General features: G+C 42.6%; 1 protein-coding gene across 3 annotated transcripts in view; it reads right to left on the bottom strand.

Moving 5' to 3' along the window:
* Positions 1 to 27024, bottom strand: part of ALG6 (ALG6 alpha-1,3-glucosyltransferase) — a 50242-nt gene that overhangs the window by 11585 nt on the left and 11633 nt on the right. For all 3 annotated transcript variants that reach the window (XM_075936152.2, XM_075936153.2, XM_075936154.2), the window contains exons 3-8: positions 25017 to 25101; positions 18528 to 18617; positions 17230 to 17318; positions 4610 to 4692; positions 3722 to 3786; positions 340 to 525 (exon numbers count right to left, since the gene is read on the bottom strand). In XM_075936152.2, coding sequence (XP_075792267.2) covers positions 340 to 525; positions 3722 to 3786; positions 4610 to 4692; positions 17230 to 17318; positions 18528 to 18617; positions 25017 to 25101 — 598 coding nt within the window. The remainder of the gene's footprint in view (positions 1 to 339; positions 526 to 3721; positions 3787 to 4609; positions 4693 to 17229; positions 17319 to 18527; positions 18618 to 25016; positions 25102 to 27024) is intronic.

Below are 27024 nucleotides of genomic sequence, written 5' to 3'. Positions count from 1 at the left end.
ACTGAACAATTTGGGGAAACAGACAAACTGATTAAACATTTCAGTGACACCATGTCTGCTTTTTTGCTGAAAACAGAGTCAGCCTAAAAATTCTACCCAGCTCTACATTTAATATATTTTGCTATATTTTCTGCATCCTCAGAGAGCTAGTTAGCTATTTAATGGCTAGAAAGAGACTTGTTCTAAAAGAACAGAGGAAATTATGACACGAGTAACTTCCCTTGGAGCATAATAGAGAAAAAATGGAAATGCAAATAGGATTAATCAAATTCCCAAGGCTAGGTTGTCAAAGTGCACTCTTGAGCTAGTGTTTGGCTACTGAGTTTTAAAGATACTCACCCCTTTCCTGTAAGGCCTTTTTGGAAGCATTTTCCAAGAAGGTAGCAAAAGAATGGCAGTGAATGGTAAAGTTCCATTTGTTTATAATTTATAGCCAAGCAAAATGCCAGTGATCCTAACAGGTCCCAATCATGAGAGAGACAAAGTACACCCCACAAAGCAAAGCCTAGGCTCACAGAGTTATATCTGTTTTACGTTAAGGACATAATGTGCAAGACAGGGAACATGCTGAGTATTGTGACAAGTTAAAAGTGAACTAATCCCACAGATGACAGATGTAAAATATTTTACAACAAAAGTTTTATAAATTAGTCTTCATTTTTAAAAATGTAGTGCCAAATATGCAACCATTTTGTTCATGCACAGAAATACTTTAAATTCTATTTAAACAGATTAGCCAACTGTAACTCTGTGTTTGGGAACCTAATCAAACATCCAGAAAGTAAAAAGGAAAGAGAGTTTTATGGTTGTACAGACTTTTACTACACTAGTATAATACATTCAATTAGCTAGGGTTAATAAAAACATTACACTGACAGTACTCAGCAGGATACAATCAAGAGCAATTCCACATTTTCTTGTGGTTAGTCTAGGGTAATGGATACAATTGTCAAAAGTCCTAAAACTTTTTTGCAGTACAGCTTTGTGTGGAATATTTAAACATACTTAAACTGCACTCTCTTCAGGGCAGGGACTGTCTTGTTATGTGTCTGTACAATGCTAGAAACAGAGAGGCCTCAATCCATGATTAGGGCCCATAAACACTATTGGAAACCAAACAAATAAATAATAATAATTCATAACAACAACAATAATAATAATAATAATAAATAATAATAGTTACAACAAAACAAATCTGTTATCTACTTTTGACACTTGAGGCCTGATCAAAAACCCAGTGAAGTCAATGAAGAGACTCTTGTTGAGCTACAGCTAAGGCCCTATATGCATCAAATGTAGCAATTAAAGTATAATGAAAGAAACTGAATGAGAGAGATGCCACTGATATCCTAAGAAATACTGAAACAATATATGTTTCTCTCTCTACTTCCTCTTTGCCAGCACAGATAGCTACAAGACAATATATTTGGGTTTTATAAATCATTTCTCAATCTATTTACTCCCTTATCAAAACTCATAATCCTATCTGTCATACTGTCACTTCCACAGCAACTAACTATGATGCCAAAAGGCCATGGTCCTACAAAGACTTGTGCATTCTAAGTAGCTCCAATGGCTTCAGCTGAACTAGTCACAATTTATAAATTATGCACATGCCTAAGTCTTTGTATAATTCGTGTCAAAATTAGGACTTCAGGATAAATTGAAGCAGTAAATACAGGCAGTCCCCGGGTTACGTACAAGATAGGGACTGTAGGTTTGTTCTTAAGTTGAATCTGTATGTAAGTCGGAACTGGCGTCCAGATTCAGCCGCTGCTGAAACTGACCACCAGTTCCAACTTACATACAGAATCAACTTAAGAACCCCAAGCGTCCCCAAGTCAGCTGCTGCTGAAACTGATCAGCGGCTGATTCCAGGAAGCCCGGGGCAGAGCAACTCTGCCTCGGGCTTCCTGTAGTCAGCACTGGTCATTTTCAGCAGCAGCTGACTTGGGGACGCCTGGGGCAGAGCAGCTGGGGTTCTGCTGGGTTGCTCCAGTAGCACCGATCCGGCGCTACTGGACCAACCCAGCAGCACCCCAGCTGCTCTGCCCCAGGTGTCCTGATTCAGCCGCTGCTGAAACTGACCAGCAGGGGCTGAATCAGGACGCCTGGGGCAGAGCAGCTGGGATGCTGCCGGGTTGGTCCAGTAGCGCCCAGCGCTGCGGGACCAACCGGCAGCGCCCCAGCTGCTCTGCCACAGGCGACGGAGAAAAGCCTAGTCTGCTGGGGGGGGAGGCGTACTAGCTGCGCCCCACCCCCCCAGCAGACCAGGAAGATGTGGGCGGCGGACCGAGACGCACCGCGGTCACGCCGCCCGGGTCCTCCATGGCTTTGCTCCCAGTTTCCCTAGTCTGCTGGAGACCAGCAGTCCAGGGAGACGGGGAGCAAAGCCTCTGAGGACGCCGGCAGCGGAGCAGCCCAGGCGCGCCTGGGCTGCCCCCCTGCCGGCTTCCCCCGCGGCTTTGCAAAGCCGCGGAGGGGCTCGTGCAGCGGATCAGCCGAGGTGCCCCTGGGCTGCCCCCCTGCCGGCTTCCCCCACAGCTTTGCAAGGGTGCGGAGGGGCTCACGCAGCGGAGCAGCCCAGGCGCGCCTGGGCTGCTCTGCTGCCAGAGCCCCTCCGCGGCTTTGCTCCGCGTCTTCCTGGTCTGCCGACCAGGGAGATGCGGAGCAGCTTTTCTTGCCCGGGAGTACACGGGCGGCGGGACCGCGCGGTCCCGCAGTCCGTGTTCGTAGCTGCGGATCCGACATAAGTCGGATCCGCGTAAGTCGGGGACTGCCTGTATAGCTAATATATTTTATGAAAGTAAAGTCTGTTTCTTAAACATTTGGTTTCTACTACTGTTTCTCTCTGGACATCTGAATTTTCTACAGCAGTTGACCCCAAACTTTTTAGGTTGTGCCCATATTTACCTATAATGTAATCTGACCATGTCCCTCCCCCAGGAGTCATGGTCAGGAGACCAGGCTGATGTCAGGAGCCTGGAGGCTGAGGCCAGGGTCAGAAGTAAGCCTTGTACTGCAGCTAGGAGCAGAGCCAAGGCCCAGGAGCTTTTATCACAGCCACAGGACTTACTCCTATCTCTGTTACCTGGGACACACTGCTACAGCTGTTGCATTTACTTATGGCTAGTCACAACGGCTAATTTTCCAATACAAGCTAAATGTGTAGATGTACTTATTTTTAAAACTAATGCTAGAACAATGGACACACTTGCATGAATACCATTAGGGTTGAATTTTCAAACTTCCCATACAAATGTGACATGCCCCATTCTCATTACAATTAATGGGAATTGTGCTTCCAATTTCCCTTGGTGGCTTTGAAAATCTCAGCCTATATTTTGGGTATATAAACATTGGCATGGAGGCTTTAAGACTTCTGAAACTTATACGGGTAATATGATATACAAGCAAGGAGTATCCATTCTTTTCAAAACCAGACTGTCAACAACATTTACTCAAACAAAGTAGGACTTGAGATGCAAAGAAATCCATCCATCCATGTTAAACGGATTTGCCCCCACAATTTATCTTCTGCTCCAATCCATTTAAGGGTTACTGTTTTCCTTTCAAAACTTTTGCAGGGGGAGGGAGGCCCTCAACTGTCAGCTAACAAATCCAACTTCCCTCCTCCCTTCCCCTTCCCCCCACTAAAAGTGATGTTTTATGTTATAGAAGGGACTGAAATTCTTTCATTTTAGAGCAAATGCAAGGATACTGAAAGTGTCCATAGTCAATGAGAATGAGGCCAGGATAAAGCAATATACAGAGAGCAGTGGCAATCTGGGAGAAAAGAAAAAAAGAAAAATTTTAAACACACAAAAACAAGGCATTTTATTTCATAACAGTTCATTTCACCCTGGAACCAGAACATGATTGGTTCTCCTTTAACAAGCCTCGCCCAGTCAAGTTCCTATGGATCTTTTACTCATGTATCTGCAGAACATTCTTTTCCTCCAGTTATGTGTCCCCCACTGATAGCTTCAAGGGTGCAAGTGGAGGAAGAGAGCCCCAGTGGGAAAGGGCATTACAAGTAACATCAGTGTCTTCTGCCAGCCAAATCACAAACATGACTGTGCTCAATTTAATCCTGGGAACTGCTCCATGACTTGACAGACCACAGATGCCTGAGAAGAATGAGTACCAGAAACCCTGTGCATAATGTCACTTTCCCAATGCATTTCAGTTCTGCTATCTAAAGTGTAAAGACCCAAGGCTGTCCATAGATTCACCCTTGTCACAGCACAAATCTTGTTTACACTACCCAAGCAATAAATTTGACAAGTGTAATGCAGCAGTTCATGGTTACTAAAAACAGTGCAACTTGTTATTGAAAGACATAAAATAATTACTGTAAAATAACCTCATGTTTTCTTACTGAAAAGTCTTTAATGCAACATATACTGATTGTCATTCAGATAATGTAAACAGAAAGCATTGCGTGGTTTTGTAACATTAACCTTTTTTCAGCTTTTTAAATTTATATTCCAGTTCACTATATTTTTATACTTTTTCACACACACACACACACACACACACACACACACACACACACACACACACACACACACAACACACCCCTTCCCCCCCATAGACTTATACTTGCCTTTTTTTTAGTTGATGTTTCTTTTAAACAACAGCAATACAAGACAACTGCAGGTATGTAAACCAGCAAATCAGCAATAAGAACTGAAAAACAAACAGATGAACTATGCATAAGAATCTCCTCAAACTTTAAATATAGCTCATCACAATTCACTGAAATTGTCTATAACAATTTATAATTTGTCTCTGGATTGTTAGTAGGTGGCTTTATTCTCCATTTTTCCCTTCCAACTTATATGGCTTTCATCTGATGTTTTGTGAAACCATTTAAGAAAAAGGAAAGATTAAAACTTACATACACCTGCAAGATGGGAGCAATAACTGCGTATTGTTTAGCCTATATAAAACCCTCAAGCGATGTAGCCACATATCCAGAGCTGAGATAGAGACCAGGAGTCCTGACAGGGTCTGTCTCTTTCTATAGAGTTAGTAACAAAGTAAGAATTACATTAAAATTTGAAGGCTAACCAGTGTCCCTTAACAAAATTTAAAAAATAACAAATAGTCTTGCAGCACCTTAAAAGACTAACAAAAACATATAAATGGTTTCATGAGCTTTCGCGGGCACTTCTTCAGATGAAAGGTGTTATTAAAGGTCCAGTTTTGAATAAGGGATGGGAGAGAGAGAAGGGAAAAACAAGAGAAAAAAAGAGCCAGTTAGAGTCTCCATGCTACTTGAAGCTGATAACGAAGTTGCAAATTGTTCTTCAGTACCCCTTGTTTGGTTTTTTATGTCATTAGGATATAGAATGTAGCGGGTCATCCAGCCAACGTCTTTATTCATACTTTGTGATAGGAATCAAACCTGCAAATGAAATTAAGTTCCAAGGCTTCCCTGTGTATTTGGCTTGTGGAATTGGCCTGAAACAGTACAGTGACTTTGAGATCCATTAATGAGTGCCCAGGAAAGTTAAAATGTTCCCCAACAGGTTTCTGTGTGTTACCTTTTCAGATCCCTTAAGTGACTTGCCACAAGATATCAGAATATGTTAGTGTTAGAGCTGAATGGATTTAATATTTATTTAATTTTCTTTCTTTTATATAGTAATTAGATACAGTGCTCCCGTAAGCTAACTGTTGAATTATCTGCCAAAAAAGTAGAGTTTTCCAGTGCCTTAGTAGCCCCTGGATAGAGAGATATGGGGGGGGGGGAAGGTGGACTACCCCCCACACATTTGATACTTTGCTTGTACAAAGCATGATCAATAACACTGCTGAAGCCTCTCTCCTCTGTCTGCCATCCCCATGCTCTCACCCTCTTTCCCCCACCCCCATCATGGCATGCACACATTGTCTTCCCCCTCCAAAATCTGAAATGGCGCCCCTGTTGGGGTATAAGCCCTCTGGAGAATGAGGGGCCAAAGGATTTTTAATACAGAAGGGGCCTCTGGGCTGAGGCAGGGGGCACAGATTCTAGGGAGGGACTCAGAGATGAGGGGTTTCGGATGCAAGAGGGAGCTCCAGGTTTGGAGAGGGGCTCAGGGCTGGGGGCTGAGGTACTGGCTCTGGGCTGCAGGTGTGGGACTTGGGGTGGGGCTGGAGATGATGGATTTAGGGTGCAGGAGGTGGCTCTCAGTTGCAGGGGCTCAGAATGGAGGGTTGGGGCTCAGGCTTACCTGTGTGGCTCCTGGTCAATGGTGCTATGGCAGGCTGCCTGGTGCCTGCCTATCTTTGAGTATCACACTTCACCCCAGAAGCAGCCACAGATCTGAGCAGAAGCCAGACTTGCTTCACTGGCAGCTTCCCCGCTAATCCCAGTACAGAGCTGTCCCAGCCCACATGGAGCTGGCTGCCCTGAGAATGTGTCTCATTCATAACCTGTGATGTGGAAATGTGAATATCAATGACAAGGAAGTTGCCTTTGTAGTGTGTTAACCAGTTAAGATCTTTATTCAAGCCTACGTTAACAGTGTTGATCTTGAATTCCAGTTCATGTCTCCCTCTGTAATTGGGTGATAAAATTCCTTTGGCCTACTTTTAAATCCATTATTGAATGTCCAAGGGGATTCAAATGTTCCCCTACAGCAGTGGTTCCCAACCTTTTCAAGGATACGGACCCCTTTTCAATCTATTAAAATTTCACAAACATCCTCTCCCCAAGCAATCCATTTTTGCTAGCCCAACTAAACCCTTCCTGCCACTCTAATAGCTTTTGAATGGTTAGAGCAGGGTGACGTATTCAAAAAGGAGGGGGCGGGGGAATGGTAAAAAGTGGCAGACCCGTTTATAAGCTGACTCCAGAGGACAGTCGCAGCTTGTCAACTTCAGTGTGAGGAATGTGCAGACTGCAGGGCATGGAGCTTCTCGGGTCCCACTGGCTGCTGTTCACCCGTGCTGCTTCCTCGGCTCCTGTCCCCTCCATCCCCAGCCCATCCACGGAGCGTGGGGGCTCTCATGGCCAAAGGGAGCTCTGGTGTGAGAGGCATGCATGGCACGCAAGCACTTTTTCCATGCTCCCTTAGCTTCCGGAAAAAAGGGATCAAAATCAAGCCATGTCCAGGCGCATGCAGCTGCTTCCCCCTCCCCCTTGTGCTTCGGGTGGGGGGGGGGGGAGAGAAGAAAAGGAAAAGAAATGTAAGGATCCCGATCCTTACTTTTAAAAACTTTCTGCGGACCCTTGCAGTACCCTCACAGACCCCCAGAGGTCCACTGACCACAGATTGGGAATACAGGTTTACGTATGTTACCATTCTCATGTCTGCTTTGTGTCTCCATTTATCCTTTGGTGCAGAGACTGTCCAATTTGACCAATATACATGGCAAAGAGGCATTGCTGGCACTTGATAACATGTATCACATTAGGGGTGTGCAGATGTATGAGCCCATGATATTGTGGCTTATGTGGTTAGGTCCTGTGATGGTGTCGCTTGCATAGATATGTGGACAAAGTTGGTAACAGGTTTGTTGCAGGGATAGGTTCCTGGGTAAGCGTATCTGTATTATACAGTGATACTGTAATAACACTGCTGCTAGTTAAGTATTTGCTTCAACTTGGGAGACTGTCTGTAGGCGAGGACTGGCCTGTCTCCCAAGGTCTGTGAGAGCGAGGGATCATTTTCCAGGATAGGTTGTAGATTGTCAATGATGTGCTGGAAGCTTTTAAGCTGGGGGTTGTAGGTGATGGCCAGAGTTGTTCTGTTATTTTCCTTGTTGGCCCTGTCTTGAAGTAGGTGACTTCTAGGTATTTGTCTGACTCTGTCAATCTGTTACCTCTCTTCCCTAGTGGGTATTTAAGTTTTAAGAATTCTTGATAAAGATCTTGTAGGTGTCTCCGTCTGTGGGACTGAAGCACATCCAGTTGTATCTTGGCTGTAGACCAGGGGTGTCCAAACTTTTTTCAAAGAGGGCCAGATCTGAAGAAGTGAACATGTGTGAGGGCTGTCCCCGCACTCTCAGCCCTAAGGCAGAGGGCCCGCAGGGCCGGAGGTGGGCGGAGAGCGCAGGGCACGCCGGCCTCACGGCGGCCCGGGCGCAGGGCGAACCCGCAGCCGAGCGGGGGAGCGGGGCTGCGGACGTGCCCTACAGGGCAGGCTCTAGGACCGCGGAGGCCATGGGTGGCGGCGGTGGCGGCGTGGCCGGAAGCGGCGCGCTGGGCGCGCCAGTTCAAAATTGCGCCGGGGAGCCAGGAGAGGGGGAGAAAGCGGGGGCCGTATTAAATCGGAACACGGGCCGCAATTGGCCCGCGGGCCGGACTTTGGACATGCCTGCTGTAGACAATGGATCATGTGATGTGTTCTAGTTGGAAGCTAGAGGCACCTAAGTAAGAACAGCAGTCAATACTTTTCCAGTATAGGATAGTGTTTATGTGGCCATCATTTATTTGTACTGTAGTGTCCAGGAAGTGGATCTCTTGAGTGGACTGATCCAAGCTGACATTGATGGTGGGGTGGAAATTGTTGAAATCCCTGTGGAATTTTTCAAGGGTCTCCTTCCCATGGGTCCATATGATGAAGATGTCATCAATGTAACGTGAATAGAGGAGGAGTACTAGGGGACAGGAGCTGAGAATATGTTGTTCTAGGTCAGTCATAAAAACACTAGCATATTGTGGAGCCATGAGGGTACCCATAGCAGTGCCACTGACTTGAAGATATAAATTGTCCCCAAATTGGAAATAATTGTGGGTGAAGACAAAAATCACATAGCTCACCCTCCAGGTGTGCTGTGGCATCATCAAAGATGGTATTACTGACAGCTTGTAGTGCATCCTTGTGTGGAATATTGATGTAAAGAGCTTTTACAGACATGGTAGCCAGGAAGATAACTGATGCTCCATGGTATTCAGGAAGATTACTGATGCTCTGTAGTTTCCTTAGGAAGTCGGTGGTGTCTCAAAGATAGATAGGAGTGCTGGTAGTATAGGATCTGAGGAGAGAGTCAACACAGCCGGATAATTCTTCTGTAAGGGTGCCAGTGCCTGAGATGATGGGATGTCTGGGATTCCCAGGTTTATGGATCTTGAGTAGCAGATAAAATGCTCCTGGTCGGGGATCTGGGAGTGTATCTGTAAATTTGGTTCCATGTGATAGCAGGGAATTTCCTGAGCAGATACTGTAGTTTCTTTTGATATTCCTCAGCGGGATCAGAGAAAAAAGGCCTGTAGAATGTGGCCTGGCAGCCTCCTGCATGTATGTGCCACATGATGTTGTTTGTTCACAATGTCAGCCTGTGCACGTTCACAGAAGCAATCAGTGTAGAAGTCCAGACTGTCATTTCGACCATTAGGAGGAGTCCACATATATAATTCTTCTCTTTATAGTGTTAGTAGGAGGGATCCTGTGGGTCAGTGCAATATTCATTGGTGTGTTGGAAATATTCCTTCAGTTGGAGATGCTGAAAATAGGTTTCCAGATCACTGCAGAACTGCATCACGTAAGTGGAGCTGATGGGGCAGCATGTGGTAAGACTAGAAACGTTAAGCAAGATGTGGTTTCAGACCAGAAGCAAAAGTTATCTGAACACATCCAGTATTATCAACCATCTGAAATCTACAACATGAATGACAATGGATTGTTTTTTTAAAGGCAGTGGCATCAACAAAACTCTCCTTGTCAAAGGCAAGCAATATTCAAATAGGAAATATTCAAAGAACAGAATGGCACTTGCTTTATACACCAACATGAATAGAGATAAAGAAAAGCCTATACTGGTCCGTAAATCTCAACATACAGGATGCTTTATCAAGCTGAGTATCAAGGAGCTGTCCATGGAATATGAATTCAGCAAAAAAAGCACAGATCAGCTCAGAGCTTTTTGAAAAATAATTACAAAGATTTAATCACAAATTGCTAGTAAATGGACAAAAAATTCTATTGTTTGTGAATAATGTCATGCCACTGCCCTGTTAAATGCACAAACATTAAACTCTGCTTCTTCCCTCCAAACAGCACCTCTGTGTTGTAACCTATGGATGCCGGGGTTATTCAGACCCTGAAACTGAAATTTCACAAAAGGCAAATTTAATTTATTCTTCATCAAATTGCATCTGATATAACTTCATTGGGCCTAAAGCTTTTGAAAAAGATTTCACTCTTGAATGCCATACATGGGGTTCATTAAGTATGAAGTGAGATTGAGCAAAGCACGTCAAAAAAATGTTTTGTTCAATGTCATTCACCCTTTCCAAGTCAACTGCAGATTCACCAAATGAAGATGTTCATCCAAAAGATGAACATGAGCTTCCACCTGCAGTAGTTAATATGTCGCAGTTTTTTTGGTGTACTGACTAAAACGACGTACCAGACTGATGAGAACCTTTCAGAAACTGAAGAGGTCACAGACTGGTCATGGCCTGCTACAAAACTCCTAGAAACGAATGATAATGATGATGATGAAAAGGATAGCAATGGTTCCTCTCAACTCCCAGGAATATCATTTCTGTGCCTGCAGCCAAGAATATGATTAAAGACATGAACGCATTTGCCAATCTAAAGGGCAACAACCGACTTACAGAGCTGTTCAATGATGCAGAAGTAGTCATAAACATGCTCCTATCATCACAGAGGCAGACAAGAAAAAGTAACTTTTTCAAATAAATACAGACTACTTTAGATTGAAACTAGGACTTTTTTTTTAATAACACATGCACCATTAATTTTTTTTTGGCTTAAGTCTAGAAGATAAGTATTAGTGCACTGAATTTCCTCTTTTGAGTAACACAAATACAGGTTGGTCCTCCCTGGTCTGGCACCCTCGGGACCTGACCAGTCCCGGATGAGGGAGGTAATTACTGGCCCCTCTGGCCAGCTCCTCACCTCCTGCTGGCCCCACTGCCCTGCCGACTCCGCTGGGCAGCCATCGCTGCCCTGGTTCTGGGTCCCACAGGGCAGCCATGCACACTGCACTGGGACTCCAAGACCTACTGGGCAGCTGCGAGCTGTGGATCCCTGCCCCTCCGAACTACTGCAGCTCCCAGCCCTGCTGGGCAGCTACGTGTGTGTCTCCCAAACCCGACGGGCAGACCTGCTGCCATGTTCTGATGGTGGGTTCGCTGCAGGCATCCCACTGCCCTGCTGGCCCCGCAGGGATCCTTACCACTGGCCGTCCACTGGGATTCTTTAGTCTTGCAACATCTGTGCCGGACCATGGATATTGCCGGACCAGAGAATCCTGGTTATGAGAGTTTCAACCTCTACTGCAATACCGTATTAATAAAGCCACCATGAGATGTTAACTACAATACAGCATATCGTATGTAATGTCTTTTAAAAATCAATTAAAATTAAACAGAAAACACTGGTAACAATTATAGCCTTTCTGTGCATCGTAAAAATGACTATTTTACACCAAACCTTTGAAAAGAGATCACTGCTTACAAGCAACCACTTTTGCTAAAGAGTGATTGCTCTTGGCAGGTTTTACTGTCTCTCTTCCAAAATAAAACATACTTCACTTTGTTCTAATTACCTACTATTTACAGTAGGAGTGTAAGAGTTTAACCAGTTAACCGATAAACATCAGATTATCAGTTCTGTTATCAGTTAAACTCCTGTAGGAAAAATTTCAGCAGTTACATGCACCTGCAGCGTGGGCCTGCCACCATGCTTCCGAGAAGCTGGCTGCTACCCCACCCTGCTGCCTTTAATACAGAAGCAGCAGTGTGGGGCAGCAGCCAGCTCCATGGCAGCAGGATGGGAGCCTGTGCGTAACCAATAAACGTTGGCTTATCAGTTAACTGTGTAAACTGCTATTCTATTATATCCCTAATATACAGTTGGATATGTTTCTATAATTGGCTCATTTTTCAAAACTTTCATATCTCAAAATTTCCTTTCATATAAAAGGAAATTTACAAATACTCTAGTAATATCTTGTGTGAGCATTCACCCCTCTGATCAGAGGAAACAATATTACAAAACAATGTAGACAAAGAAAATAAAGTTTTAAGAAAAAATCCTGACTTTGAAAGACAGATTTCATTATTCTAAGGAAAGGAAGGTGTGAGACCAGCAAAATAAAGATCCCAATTTTGTGACTTGTTTCTCTATAACATAGTAAGTGCTATTATAAAAAGGATGGAGATCAATTGTTGTCTATGTCCACTGAAATTAGGAGAAGTAGTAAAGGGCTTATAATCTGCAGCAAGGGACAGCTAGGTTAGATGATAGAGAAAACTTTCTAACTGAAATGTAGTTTAAGTTATGTAACAGGCTTCCAACGGAGGCTGTGCAAACTCATCACTGAATATTTTAAGAACAGGTTGGACAAACCTGTTAGAGACGGTACTGGTTTGCTTGGTCCTGCCTCAGTGCAGTGGGCTGGATTTGATGGCTTCCAAGGTCCCTTGTAGTAATTCTGTTATGAAACTGTTGGGACTTGACATTTCAAATAATGGGATCTAAATTTTAAAAATTCATTAGTGATATGGGGTGGGGAACGAGAGAGAACTTGAACAGCCTAATTTTCAGAACTTGAAGGGCCTGAAGTGTATGTCTCAGCACTTTCAGACAATCATGTCCCTTTCAAGTGTCTCAAATCTGGCACCAAGAAACTGAGGTACCCAAAATCACTACTGACTTCCGAAAACCTTGGCCTGTTTCTCTCTGAAAACGTAATTATGTTGCTGCATTATTTTCAGTCTAGAATGAACAACAGAATGATCCAGCAAAGTGCTTAAATTCAATGGGACTTCTCGTGCTTAAGTCAGGTCTGCATTGGCGGAAAAAATAACTGATGCAAGATTCACAACTCCAGCTACATGAATTACAAAGCTGGAGTCAACGTACCTTGCACTGATTTTCTTGGGTGGCCCACAGCAGGAGGTTGACAGGAGAAATTCTCCCATCAAGGGAGAGGAGTTCTGGGGTTGATGGGGGCACCCTCAGCATTTAATTTGACAGTTCCTTACCAGACCCACACTAAATTGAATGACAGAAGATCAACATGAGGTCGCTCTTCCGAAAGTGAAGACATGCCCTTAGCGTTAAGAATCTTCTAAGTCAGTGGTTCTCAAACATTTTGGCCCCCGGTACACCCTGTTCAATGCAAACATTTCCGCGGACCACCAGCCAACCACCCATGATGACAAAATACCTTTGCTTAACTCTATAAAACCTTAAATACTAAATTATTCGTATTAGGCTATAGGAGCATAAAAACAAATACTCAGATATAACATAAAGGGGCATATACAATCATTAGGAAAGGAAACATTATTCATCAAAACTATTAAACAGATTTAACTTTATCATTTTTATCAAACTTTGTTTTAAATAAAGTAAAATATTAATTTATGTCCAAAACCAAAGGTTTCAACATTGTCTTTATGGCAGGGGTGGGGAAACTTTTTGGATCGGGGCCACTGACCCACAGAAAAATCAATCCGGGGCCACACAAAAGTTAGAAGAAAAAAAACATACCAACTAAAAAAACCAACAAAAGCCCCGAACCCTTATAATGTGGCTCCTGGCTGACATACCTCGCTCCCCTCACACTACAACCCCATGGGGGATGAGGAAGGAAGGGAGGACAGAAGTTCAGGGCTTCCCACAGGCCAGATTAATTCTTCAGGGGTTCCTGGGCCAGTAGATGTTTTGGGCTCCCTGAGGTGGGACCAAAAATGAGAGGTTCAGTGTGCAAGAGGGAGCTACCAGGGAGCAGGATAGGGATGGGGGAGCAGGGTACGGGCGGGAGGTGGGGTTAAGGAGGAGGTGAGGGTGCGAGGTAGGGTGCAAGAACCGGGTGGGAGTTTCAGGGGGTGGTAGGGTGCAGGAAAGGGCTGAGGGTAGGGTGTCTGGGCAGAAGGTGAGGTGCAGGTGGGTGTGCAAGATCTGGGCAGGAGGGAGGGTGCAGGAGCAGGGTGGGGAAGTGGGGTCTTAGTGGGCAATGGGATGTACGCTCTGGGCATGAGGGAGCTAGGAGATGCTTATCTGGCTCTGCGCACTCCAAGGCACCATGACTCTGGCCAATGGGAGCAGCAGGAAAAGCCTCACCGTGAGCAGTTTCCTTTGCTGCCATTCCCCTAGCTCAGGGGGAGGGGAGCGGCAGTGTGTGAAGCTGCTTCCCACCCTCACTAGCCAGATCCAATCTGCGTGGCTCAGGGCTCCCCCTACACAGTGAGGAAACTGGCGCTGACGCTTCAACCATGCAGAGAGGGGCACAGGGCTGGAACAGCAAGATGGCAGACCAAGCCCCGAGCCTGCTGCCCACCTACAAGACAGTCACAGACCACTAGAGGGACCACACTTTCAGAACCATTGTTCTAAGTCAGAGGTCACCAACCAGTAGATCAGGATCTACCGGTAGATCTTGGAACTGCAGGCAGGTGATCCTGACTGGTTTGGCCGGGAAGCTTTCAAGTGCTGGTACTTCAGTTGCCCCTCTACCCACTGTCATGCTGCTCCTGTCCTCTGCCTTGGAGCTGTCCCCCTGGGAGCCTCCTGCTTGCTGTGCAGGCCGTGGGAGGGAGAAGTGGAGGTGCTGATGTCAGGGTGTCCCTCTTCCCTCCATTCCTGTACCCCATCTCCACACAGAGAGAAGGGGATGGACGGAGCTTGGCAATGCAAATCTGTCACGTCCACACACTGTGTGTGTCTGTCGTTCTCACAAACACACACTGTCCTTCACTCTTATCTCCCAATCCAACACACACGTGGGGGTTTATTGTTACTTCTGTTACTGCTTGCAGAGTCTGTTGGTTTTGGTTTTTGACAGGCCAGTGCATTTCATAATTTTCATTTCTCTCTTACACTTAAATTTAATTCTTTGAGTAGTGAGCTCTAACATGCCTAATCTGTCATGGATGGAGTAATTATCCCTGTGGTTGCTCCTGGTTGTGGCTTGCATGTCCCTGTAGCCCCTGAGAAAGCCAGAGCAGAGGTTCTCTACATGCTGTCCTTGCCTGCAAACACCACTCCTGCAGCTCCCATTGTGCAACAACAGGGAACCGTGGCCAGTAGAAGCTGTGGGCTCAATGTCCATAAATGAAGGGCAGCACATGGAACCACTAATATACATGCCAGTTGCTTTCAGGAGTGGTGCAAGGCCAGGGCAGGAGTAAGCCTGCTTTAACCCCACTGCTCCACCACCTGGAAGCCATCTCAGTTAAACAGTGTCCAGCCAAAGCCTGCCTTCTAAACCCCTGTCCCAGCCCTGAACATCCTCCTGCACCCAACCTTCTGCCCCAGATGTAAGTCTCCCTGCACCCAAACTCCTTCCCAGAGCTTGCACCCAAACCCCCTCCTAGATTTCAATCCCCCACCCTGGCTAAGCCCGGAGCCCCTCCCACACTCCAAACCCTTTGGCCAAAGACCAGAGCATGTACCCCAACCTCCTACCCCAGCCTGGTGCAAGCGAGTGAGGATGGGGGAGGAAGAAGGATGGAATGAGCAGGTTGAGACCTCAGAGAAGGGGCGGGAAGGAAGGGTATTTGAGTTTTAGGTAGATCTTACTTTTATATTGAAAAAGTGATCTTGTGGTTAAAAAGTTGGAGTCCACTGTTCTAAGTGCTTTGCTAGAACTGAAGTCTAGTGTTCAGCAACCTGAAGAAGCAAACTCCAAATGAGCAAGACCACAAGACTAACACAGCCTGTGAAACATTATCAACTTGTCACTTGTTGGAGAAAATGTTTTCAAATGTACATGTTTAAAATTCAAAACGAGACTATAACATCAATGGTCAACATTGAACTGTGCTGAGTTTGTAATCCTGATGCACTAGTTTAATGGCTATTGTTAAAAGGACGTACTTCAATTTTCTTAGTCTGTACATCAATGTTTTGTCAAGCGTGCTGATTTGAACATTAATACAGACCATTTCAAGGGTAATTTCATCCTAGTGATTTTTTTCTAAATATAATCAATTACTAGAAACCACACTGAAAGGTTTGTGGGCAACAAAAGGAAGTACTATTGATGAGCATCAGATTCTGCTCAATATAATCAGCAAAATAAGGATGCTTGCCCAACACAGGCATTTTATGGGATTGCACTGCCATCTGAACCAAAACATATGACTAAACTTTAAAAAATAATGGGGTGATTTGGCTGCCTTTACAGCTACTGTCACATCACTGCTCCCACTATTCTTCACTAGCTACAAGCCACTGGACATATCAGCAGCTGTTCCACTATCATGCTCATGAGAAGAAATGAAATTATTTTCTATCTTAATGGAGTCCAAATATATTACATTACATTTTCATTATAGATGCTGTTCAAAGTGCTAATATGATCAGAAAGTGATTTTGAGATTTTTAATCACACTGCTCAAAACACTTTGATTTTCCATGTTTTTGTTAACACCTATTTAATGCTAGTGGCTGGTGAACATTTTGGAGAAAGGTTGTCTTTGTTATAAAGATTAAATACTCTCCCTTCCAATTAAGATATGAAAACTCACAATATATATCCCTGAAACCCCTAAGAGTTTTTTTCTCCAAATGCAATATAGGCCAGTCTTAATACTCTTGATACGGAGAAGATAAAAAGCAAGCAGAATTAAAAATAAAATAAAACCTTCAGGCATTATAAAGTTGCAAATCCACTTTAAAAAATCCTTTGCAGTTCACCTTTAAAATCTAAATTTGAGATCCAAACTACTGAAAAAAAAGCTTTTAAAGTTGTTACTAAGACCAGTTCAATTTAAAGATTCTGCTTAAAGATTCAATTTAACAATATCTGCCACTTTCACAATGAGATCAGAGTTGGCGACACTTAGGACATGTCTATACAACAGGGCAAAATTCGAATTAAGCAACGCAACTACAGCTACGTCAATTGTGTAGCTGAAGTTGAAATAGCTTAATTTGGCTTTTGGCCCGGTCTACACAGCAGGAAATTGAAGGAAGAACACTCTTCCTTCGACTTCCCTTACTCCTTGTGAAATGAGGGTTACAAGGAGTTGAAGTAACAAGTCCTCCAGCTCGCCATTATTTAAAAATAATTGCTTGCTGTGTAGATGCACTCTTTATTATTTTGGAATAACATCAGTTATTCTGAAATAACGCTGCTGTGTAGACATACACTTTGAGGCTCAGTTAACAATGTCAGACCTGCAGGACCCTCAAAGTCCATCAATTTTGCAGCAGAAATTGAATAAGAAAAAAGTGATGCCAAATTAAATGTGCTAAATTAGTGAGCAGAGAAACTAAGATCAAGTAACAGAAACGCAATTTTTCCTACCTGTTGCGCGCATGAATAACTTGTGTGGCTGACTCTCATACCCATGGGATGTGTGGAGAGCAATCCAATCGGGATTTATTAACTTTGCACTGTAAAACAAAGTATAGACACATCAAAATGTGGACAGTTCTCATTTCTCTTTACATCCTTTTCAGCAATAAAGATGATATGCACAGGGCACATACAGAAGGTTAAGATGAATGAGGCAACTTTATCAAAAAGCAATAGTGACCAGGAAAGGGGTTTTCTCGTCACTAGAACAGTTTATTTTATCATCTTTAGCCGCTAATCAGCAATACCAAAATTTAAAATAATTACCTTGTGCAGATAAAAATTTAATTCTATTACTATTTTGCATCTACTAGTTTGTCATTTCTCAAACTGAAAGCTAACTTGTGATTTTTTTTAAAAAAAAGCATTAAGCAGAAAGTAGGCATAATGCAGACAGAGGTGAAGCAAACTTCCCCCACATATCTCTGCCAGTACAACTTAACTTGACCTGCAGCACCCTTTTTCTGTCTCCCCCTGAACATAACACTCCATTCTAAAAGCTGTTCCAATACTGGTCAAAGACCAGATAGCATGGGTGGGGAACACAGGGTTCATCAGGGTTAGCTGCTGGTAGGCCACTGGATGGTTTGTTTACCTGAGCATTCAAAGGCAAAGAGCCCTGCACCTCCCATTGGCTAGAAATGGCAAATGTTAGCCACTGGGAGCTGTGGAGCTCAAGTAAACAAAGCCTGCCAGTGGCTAACCCTGACAAACCATGCATGGCCAGCATGCTGGAGGCTCCCCACCTCTGCCATATGGAAAGAGCATCCCACTCATCAAATGCCACTTGGGCTCTCAATACAAGATTAATTTTCAATTTGCTGTAAACAATTTCTGACATGCCTTACTATGTGCATCACTGACCCTAAATGACTTACTCAGAAAGCTATGACTATGACCCATAGCTTAGGCTAAAATGTAATTTGCACCCACTGGAGGCACTGGAATACCTAAGGAATTGATCCTGCAGTCCTTTTGCAGGAAAAGCTCCCCCCAATTGATTTCAATGTGGAACAAATGCAGGATCAGGTTTGAAGCAAGAGGGCTAAAGTCGTAATTCTTTATCTAGTCTAGTGTTTCTACAACACCTTTTATATAATGCTTTTAAATAAGTAAACTATGCCAAAGACGTAAATCTCTGTGATTTGCTTTGTTTCTCTCCTCTGGAAGGAAAGGGATAATGCATTCATTTTTTCATTCTCCACCAACAGAGAACATTTAAGATAATCCTTAAATGGTTAACTTACACATAAGCACATACAAGACTGTGATAAGCAGTAAGAGGTGGATAATCAAGGCCCCAGTATTGCAGATTATTGTCACTGGTATTGAAGTACCTGAAAAACAAAAGGACACTTAAAAATGGATCTAGGATTCCATCATTCTAATTTCATTCAGCCTAAAGAATATGCACTTTAAGGCAAACTGGGATTTTTTTGTTTTGCTTTACTAGAAACAACTTTAAACAGTAAAACAAAATTAGCAAACAATTCAGTATACACTTACTGACGACTGTGGTGTGTAAGACTGTAAGAAGCTGATAGAGATGTGAAAACTGGCCCTAAACCTAGTTATGCACATTCATAAGTACATCAGAATGGCCATACTGGGTCAGACCAAAGGTCCATCTAGCCTAGTATCCTGTCTTCCAACAGTGGCCAATGCCAGATGCCCAAGAGGGAATGAACAGAATAGGTAAATCATCAAGTGACCCTGTCCTGTCATCCATTTCCAGACAAACAGAGGCTAGGGACACCATTCCTACCCATCCTGGCTAATGGCCATGGATGGACCTAAACCTCCATGAATGTATCTAGTTCTTTTTTGAAGCCTATTAAAGTCCTGTTCTTCACAACATTCTTTGGCAAGGAGCTCCACAGGTTGACTGTGCGCTGCATGAAGAAAAACTTCCTTTTGTTTTAAATTTTATTAATTTAAATTTGGTGACCCCTAGTTCTTATGTTATGGAAAAAAGTAAATACATTTTCCTTATACACTTTTTTCCACACCAGTCATGATTTTATAGACCTCTATCATATCCCCCCTTAGTGTCCTCTTTTCTAAGATGAAAAGTCCCAGTCTTTTTAATCTCTCTTCATATGGAACTCATTCCAAATTCCTAATCATTTTTGTTCCCCTTTTCTGAACCTTTTCCAATGCCAATATATCTTTTTTGAGATGAGGTAACCACATCTGCATGCAGTATTCCAGATGTGGACGTACCATGGATTTCTATACATGCAGTAAGATATTCTCTATCTTATTCTCTATCCCTTTTTAAATTATTTCTAACATTCTGTTTGCCTTTTTGACTGCCGCTATACATTGAGTGAATATTTTCAGAGAACTATCCACAATGACTCCAAGATCTCTCTCGAGTAGTTATAGCTAAATTAGTCCCCATCATATTGTATGTATAGTTGAGATTATTTTTTCCAATGTGCATTACTTTGCACTTATCAACATTAAAATTCATTTGCCATTTTGTTGAGTTTTGTGAGATCTTTTTGAAGCTCTTCACAGTCTGCTTTGGTCTTAAATATCTTGAGCAGTTTACTATCATCTGCAAATTTTGCCAATTCACTGTTCATCCCTTTTTCCAGATCATTTATAAAAAGATTGAATAGGATTGGTCCCAGTACAGACTCTTGGGGGACACCACTACTTACCTCTCTCTATTTTGAAAACTTACTATTTATTCCTATCCTTTTTTCCTGTCATTTAAACAGTTATCAATCCATGAGAGGACCTTCGTTCTGATCCCATGACAAATAACTTTACTTAAAAGCTTTTGGTGAGGGACCTTGTCAAAGGCTTTCTGGAAATCTAAGTACACTATATCCACTGGATCCCCCTTGACCACGTTTGTTGATCCCCTCAAAGAACTCTAGGAAACTAGTAATGCATTATTTCCCTTTACACCAACCATGCTGATTTTTCCCTAACAAATTATGTTCATCTATGTGTTTGACAATTTTATTATTTACTCTAGTTTGAAACTAATAGTTATAACTAACACTTGTTACACAGTAATAGAGAGGTAGCCATGTTCGCCTGATCTAAAGAAGTGGGTCTGGCCCACGAAAGCTCATCACTTAATAAACTATCTTGTTAGTCTTTAAAGTGCTGCATATTTTTTCCTTTTGTTTTACTTGTTATACAGAGCACATTATGCTGGTGCTCCGGCTTTACATGGAGCCAGTTTGTTGGGATCCAGCGCCTAATGAGACATAGAATGCTTGAACAAAATGAGCTTCCTACATCCGCCAAAGTCCACAATTCCTGATTTGATAAGATCATCCCCAACTCAATCCACAGCCATGTGGTATAGCCCTACTCACCAGTTTGTGCATGAACCAGAAGTTGAACTTGAATGTGAACATGTTTTGAAATGAAAGATGTACACTATTGTAAGTTACAGTTCAAAACTAAAATAAGTCAACATGAGAGACAAAATGAAAAATGCAAATCCAAAATGTTTCTTACAATAGAGCACTGTGCTAAAGCAATACCACAGCTAGTGACCAGTTGCCATCAAAATGCAAAACAGTACGGGGTTGGAAAAACAAATCCAGAACCTGTTACGACAGAAATCCTCACCAATTTTAAGTCAAATGCAAATTCTTCAAAAAAGGAACACAGATTTAGCAGAGCTCAAAAAAGGGCAACTTTTAAAGAATATTGATTTGATCTCATCTGTAGGGTGGTTTCCCTTACATTAAGGTTCTCAATTTCTGTTCTTTGGATTTAGGCAGTCCATTTTTACCTTCAGAGGGCACATCAGCTCACCAGATTTGTTCCTGACTGGATACAGGAGAATTCTCTTACTTCATAAAGCACCTTTCACATGCTTTGCACAACTGTCATATTTAGATCCATGATGGACAAAGCCACAGATCAGTGGAAGGCCCAATAACTTGCAAAGCTAAAGCCAGAAAAACATCTGCTGACAAATAGCCACAGAGCCAAATCATTACTGAAACAGAACCAAGAAATGTATGTTTTCTTCACTACAGTACCCCATGTTTCACATGCATACATATGCACTCATTTGTTAAAATACAGTACCTAAATCTCATTAAACAGTCAGGTGCAGCAGCACTCTATTTCACTCCTTTCACTGATGAACCCCGGAATGACAAAGGTATGAAGAAATCTTTTTGAAATCAGAACTGCTTCTCCTGGCAATTCATTTTGCAATGTTCACTTTTGTAATATCACAATTGATTACTTTGAAAGAAAACATTGTATTTCTGATACTAAACTGTGTCATCACTGAGTGAAACAAGGAGGTAGAGAGCTTACACAGAACTACTGTAAGGAAGAATTCACCTTCTCTGATCCACGTTGTAGACCTTGGATCCAATTTTGCTTTTCTTTATACAAAGAACTCTTACGAACATCAATAGATGTTCCTCACACAGAGGCAGAAAATATTATCTGAGTAATGAGCTGCTGTTAAAGTCTGAGGGCAGGCTCTTGCCCTTCACAATCATGACAGGAATGAATAAATAACAAACAAAGTTGGATTTGATAACATACATTTTGTGAAGCACAACAGTACCTGTTGGAAAATTCTGAACCTAGTTCCCCCTACTTTTAGATTATAAAGTATACCATAATCAATTAGGGGCAGACATACAAGAATACATATGTAGACAAAGTGGAGTTTAATATAGATGGATATTACACTTACTTTTGGGTAATTCTATCAGTATGTAGAAGAAACAAAAGCCTAAAGGAAATTTAACAGCAGATTTAACTGAGCTGTCAAAGTAATACCTTCTAAATAGCTGACACAAGGCCATGAACCTGGATCAGAGGTGTCAGCAATAGCCACTTTACCTAGTTCTAACTTAGAAAGAAAACTCTGGAGGACAATATGTGAGGGTATACAAGGGAAGGGTTTTCCTGCCTAGAATTCTGCTTTGTCGATGTTTCGGTGGAAGGCTGGCAGCTGTTAGAATTTAGCTACATCTTCCAGATGAAAGGAGGAAGGTTTTATTCAAGGAAAATAAAAGTTACAAAAATAAGACATCAGACTCTTTAAATCTCAGAATGAAACAGACTGTCTAGTCTTTTATAATTGCCATGCGGCAAGTTCTTGGCTTTTCCAGTCTATCCACTCAAATGCAGCCAATATTTGACATTTATTACAGTAAATTATATTTCTTCAATTCCGTATGAGCTGCCTGAAGTACCTTATGAACAATTGATGATAAATCGTATTTCTTTAAGCTGCATCTCCACTTGTTCTTCTAACACTCAAGATTTCTCATGCCGTGGTAGTTCAGCTCTTTCCATGGATTTTAATATTCTGCAATTTACGAGCAAGTTTCCCAGGTACTTAATGTATTTTAATTCTTATCCTTCTCTAAATTTGTAGTTTCAATGGGAAAATGGCACATTACAATTCCCTCATTTTAAATTAGAAATACATGAAAACCGGATGCCATGAACATAGCCTTTGATAAATACAGTAATTCCTTGCTTAACATGTGCCTGCTTAACATGTTTTCGCGATAACACGATTTTTTTTTAGGGAACATTTTTCGAACAACACGACCGTCCCCGCAATAACACGATTTCCCTGACCAGCCGGCCGGTCGCCAGCAGCTGCACGGGGCTTCCCTTGCCTCCTTGCAAAGCAGCGGAGGTTTGCAGCTGGCCACACTGTTCCCCAGCGACCCTCTCTGGCCAGATGCCTCACTCCCTCTCCTCTGCCCCCTGCTTGCAGCCCGTGGCTGGGTTTCCCCAGCTGGCAGGTCGCCGGCACCTGCACGGGCTTCCCCGCCTCCTGGCAAAGTGGCAGCAATTCACAGCTGGACGCGCTGTTCCCTGGCGACCCCCTCTGGCCAGATGCCTCGCTCTCTCTCCTTCCCCCCCCCCGCTTGCAGCCCGCAGCTGGGTTTCCCCAGTTGGCCGGTCGCTGGTAGCTGCGCGGAGCTTCCCCTGCCTCCTTCTGTCCAGCCAGAGGGGGTCGCCGGGGAACAGCGCGGCCAGCTGCGAACCACCGCCACTTTGCCAGGAGGCAGGGGAAGCCCGTGCAGCTGCCGGCGACCTGCAAGCTGGGGAAACCCAGCCACGGGCTGCAAGCAGGGGGCAGAGGAGAGAGTGAGGCATCTGGCCAGAGAGGGTCGCTGGGGAACAGTGTGGCCAGCTGCGAACCTCCACTGCTTTGCAAGGAGGCTGGGGAAGCCCCGTGCAGCTGCCGGCGACCGGTCAGCTGGGGAAATGCAGCCGCCAGCTGCAAGCCCCCTGCCTTGTCCTTCCCTTTCCTTCCCCAGAGCCAAACACCTCCCCTCCCTGCTGTAACCCAGTCCCCTTTCTCCCCCAACCTTATGTCCCGGTCCCAACAGACACCACCGCTTGAAATGCAACCCCACCTTTTCCATTATTTTCAATGGGAAAATTGACCCCGCATATCACGTTTTCACTTAACACAATCATTTTCTGAAACATGTCTATAGTGTTAAATGAGCAATTACTGTATGTATGGGTTCTAGAGAAAGACAGGAAAAAAGACAAATATTTAAATTCCAGCCTCTGGCTCAGAGAAATCTCATACAAGGAAACTATATACAAATCATATCATAGTTTACTAAAGCAATTTTTAACATTTCTAATATTAAATTAGGATTCAAGTCTATGAAAATATCAAGATGTATTTTAGAAGCATGCCAACTTCAGAGGACATCGCCCTGTACCTAAGCAAAACAAATGTATATTGCAGCTCATTTGCTGCTGCATAACAGTTCTATTAGATAGCAAACTTAAATGAGTGCAACCAAAATTACTCAGATTCTTAACCTTTATAGATTAACAGTGCTTTTACATGTTAGAGTGTAGCAAGCTCTCATACTGGATATTTCCATCCTATCCAAAACAAGCTTCATCTTCTAAGTTTCAGATACTGAATATAAGAGTTGAGATACTAGTCTACAAGTATCCCAAAATTGAATACAAGTGAGATGTCTTTCAAATGGTGCAGATTCCAGAGTTATGTTGTTCTTCATAATTCTAACAATTGTTAAGGACTTAGGAACAACAGACACTGTCAAAATGCAGTGAGCAAACATAACAACACTACTTGAAGTATTATCCGTACACAAGGGCTTGTTTTATTTAACAGAAGATCCTCATTGAACAGATACAGAAGACTGTACATTTTACACTTGAATACTATGGTCTCCTGTAGTTCCAATGGCATAAGAACATAAGAACGGCCATACTGGGTCAGACCAAAGATCCATCTAGCCCAGTATCCTTTTCTTCCGACACTGGCCAATGCTAGGTGCCCCCAGAGGGAATGAACAGAATAGGTAATCATTAAGTGATCCCAACCCTGTCGCCCATTCCCAGCTTCTGACAAACAGAGTCTAGGGACACAATTCCTTCTCATCTAATAGCAGTAGCTCATCTTACTACTTTTACACAGGATGAGCTAAAACATGGCACATTCTTTGTATCTTTACTGCATTCTCAGACTATTGCTTGTCATACTTTTATGTTTGAATACAAAGGCCTAACAAATCAAAATTAAGTTCTGAACACTTGCACATTTATTAAGTGAAAACAGCAGAACCTCAGTCTGAGAACAGGAAGAGGTTGTGTGTTTAGAGTAATTCAGAGAATCTTTTGAATAGATTTAAAAGTCTCAAATCTTATTTTTATGCACCTCTAAGTTGAATTTTCTCATTACACATTGTAACCTGAAATTTAAAAGTGATACATACCAATGCTTGATAGGTAGATTATAAGTAACTTCTTGCCAATGTCTCTGAGCTTCATAGTCTCCATACATAGGAGGTTTTCCTGCACCTAAAAAAGCAAGAGATGGCAAAGAATGCTTAAGTATTTATTTTTTGTGTCTGACACTGCTTTTCCTCCAAGAATGCATCTGAAAATTAATATCATACTTGTTCTGGGTACATCACTATTACTACTATATAAAACTGATACAGAATGAATAATGGATGTTTCCTATAAAAACATACATATGTAATATAATACAAGCATACTTCTGATCTGAATATTTCTCAGATGTGCAGTTATCAACTAGTACAATTTTTAAGAAACAGATGCAGAAGTCTGATCATTTTAAAAAGTCATTGGTAATGTTATCAAATATAGCATGAAAACTGTTGCATTTTCTCAGAAATAAGACCATGTAAAATTACTGCATTTCTATACATTTGTTGTTTGCAAAAATGCACTACTACACTTTCTGAAATCAAACAGTAAATGAATTGCCCTTCTTCCACAGTTCTTAACAGTGTTAACACTGTAAGCAGTTTACTTATTTCTAATGTGTGATGTAATATTATTCTATTAAAATGGCCCCATATAGCGAGTAGGAAGAACTAATTTTCACAAATGTTTCTGAGTTACCAGACTGTCTATTCTCCATTTTTGTTTACCAGAATCTTTTTTCCCACATCTTTCAACTGAGGGTATGTCTACACTTTGCATTGATAAAGATTTTTTTCATGGCATACTGAACTAACCTCCCAAGAGTCTTGTAAATGGTGTGCATGTGTGTGAGAAGCTGCCTTTGACATTGGTCATCACTCAGAATTGCTACATAACAATCACTCAGGGTATGTCTACACTACCCTCCTAGTTCGAACTAGCGGGGTAATGTAGGCATACCGCACTTGCAAATGAAGCCCGGGATTTGAATTTCCTCGTGAAATGAGGAGTAACGGTAGTTCGAACTAGGAAGCCTAGTTTGAACTACCTAGTTCGTGCCCCGTGTAGCCGCGCTGCACGGGGTTCGAACCAGCGGGGTTTTAAAAATGGCGGCGCCCCGCTTATGCAAATGAAGCCCGGGAAATTCAAATCCCGGGCTTCATTTGCAAGTGCGGTATGCCTACATTACCCTCCTAGTTCGAACTAGGAGGGTAGTGTAGACATACCCTGAGTGATTGTTATGTAGCAATTCTGAGTGATGACCAATGTCAAAGGAAGCTTCTCACACACATGCACACCATTTACAAGACTCTTGGGAGGTTAGTTCAGTATGCCATGAAAAAAATCTTTATCAATGCAAAGTCTTCATAGGTTTCCTCACAAACAAGTTCCTTGAAATGGTGTGATGGGTAGCCACACATTATACAGGCATGGTATACAGAATATTCACTGCCTTTATCTTATGCTTACTTATTAAGAACAAAAACATGGCTAACAGTTTCTTCCACTGAGATATTGACTCCAATCTCATGGAGATTGAAGAGTTTCTTTTAGATGTAGGAAATCCATCTATAATTCTTTCACATGATCTATGTTTGTGGGATTCACACAAGCACAAATATATGTGATTTCTTTGTGGTCACACAATGACTGTGCATTATTTTTATAATAAGAAACATTTAGATGAAAGATTCCCAAATAGGTGAGGTCATCTGAGAGTAAAAGTCTCATCAATGCCCACCCTGCAATGATAAATCCACAGAACAGACAGAATCTGTCACAGAATTTACTAAATATAAGGAATGATATTAACCACATTTTTCTCACCATCTCAAAATTTTTGTGGATATACAGGAATTGTATCACTGTTTCCGTCCAAAAGAGATAAGGAATGGAAATCAGATCATTTTAGAATTAGCAAATTAGGTCAGACAGTGGATTAAGACAAGTCCTACTTTCTATATTCAGCTAGCTGGTGAACTAAGTAATTTGCTAGCTCCAGAATAGGTACTTACATTTTTTTAAATATTAGCATGCTCTAAACCAGACCAG

This window comes from Pelodiscus sinensis, chromosome 9 (genome assembly GCF_052426305.1).
Source record: "Pelodiscus sinensis isolate ZL-2025 chromosome 9, ASM5242630v1, whole genome shotgun sequence".
NCBI classification, from domain to species: Eukaryota; Metazoa; Chordata; order Testudines; family Trionychidae; genus Pelodiscus; species Pelodiscus sinensis.
This window is presented reverse-complemented; position numbering and strand designations above follow the sequence as displayed.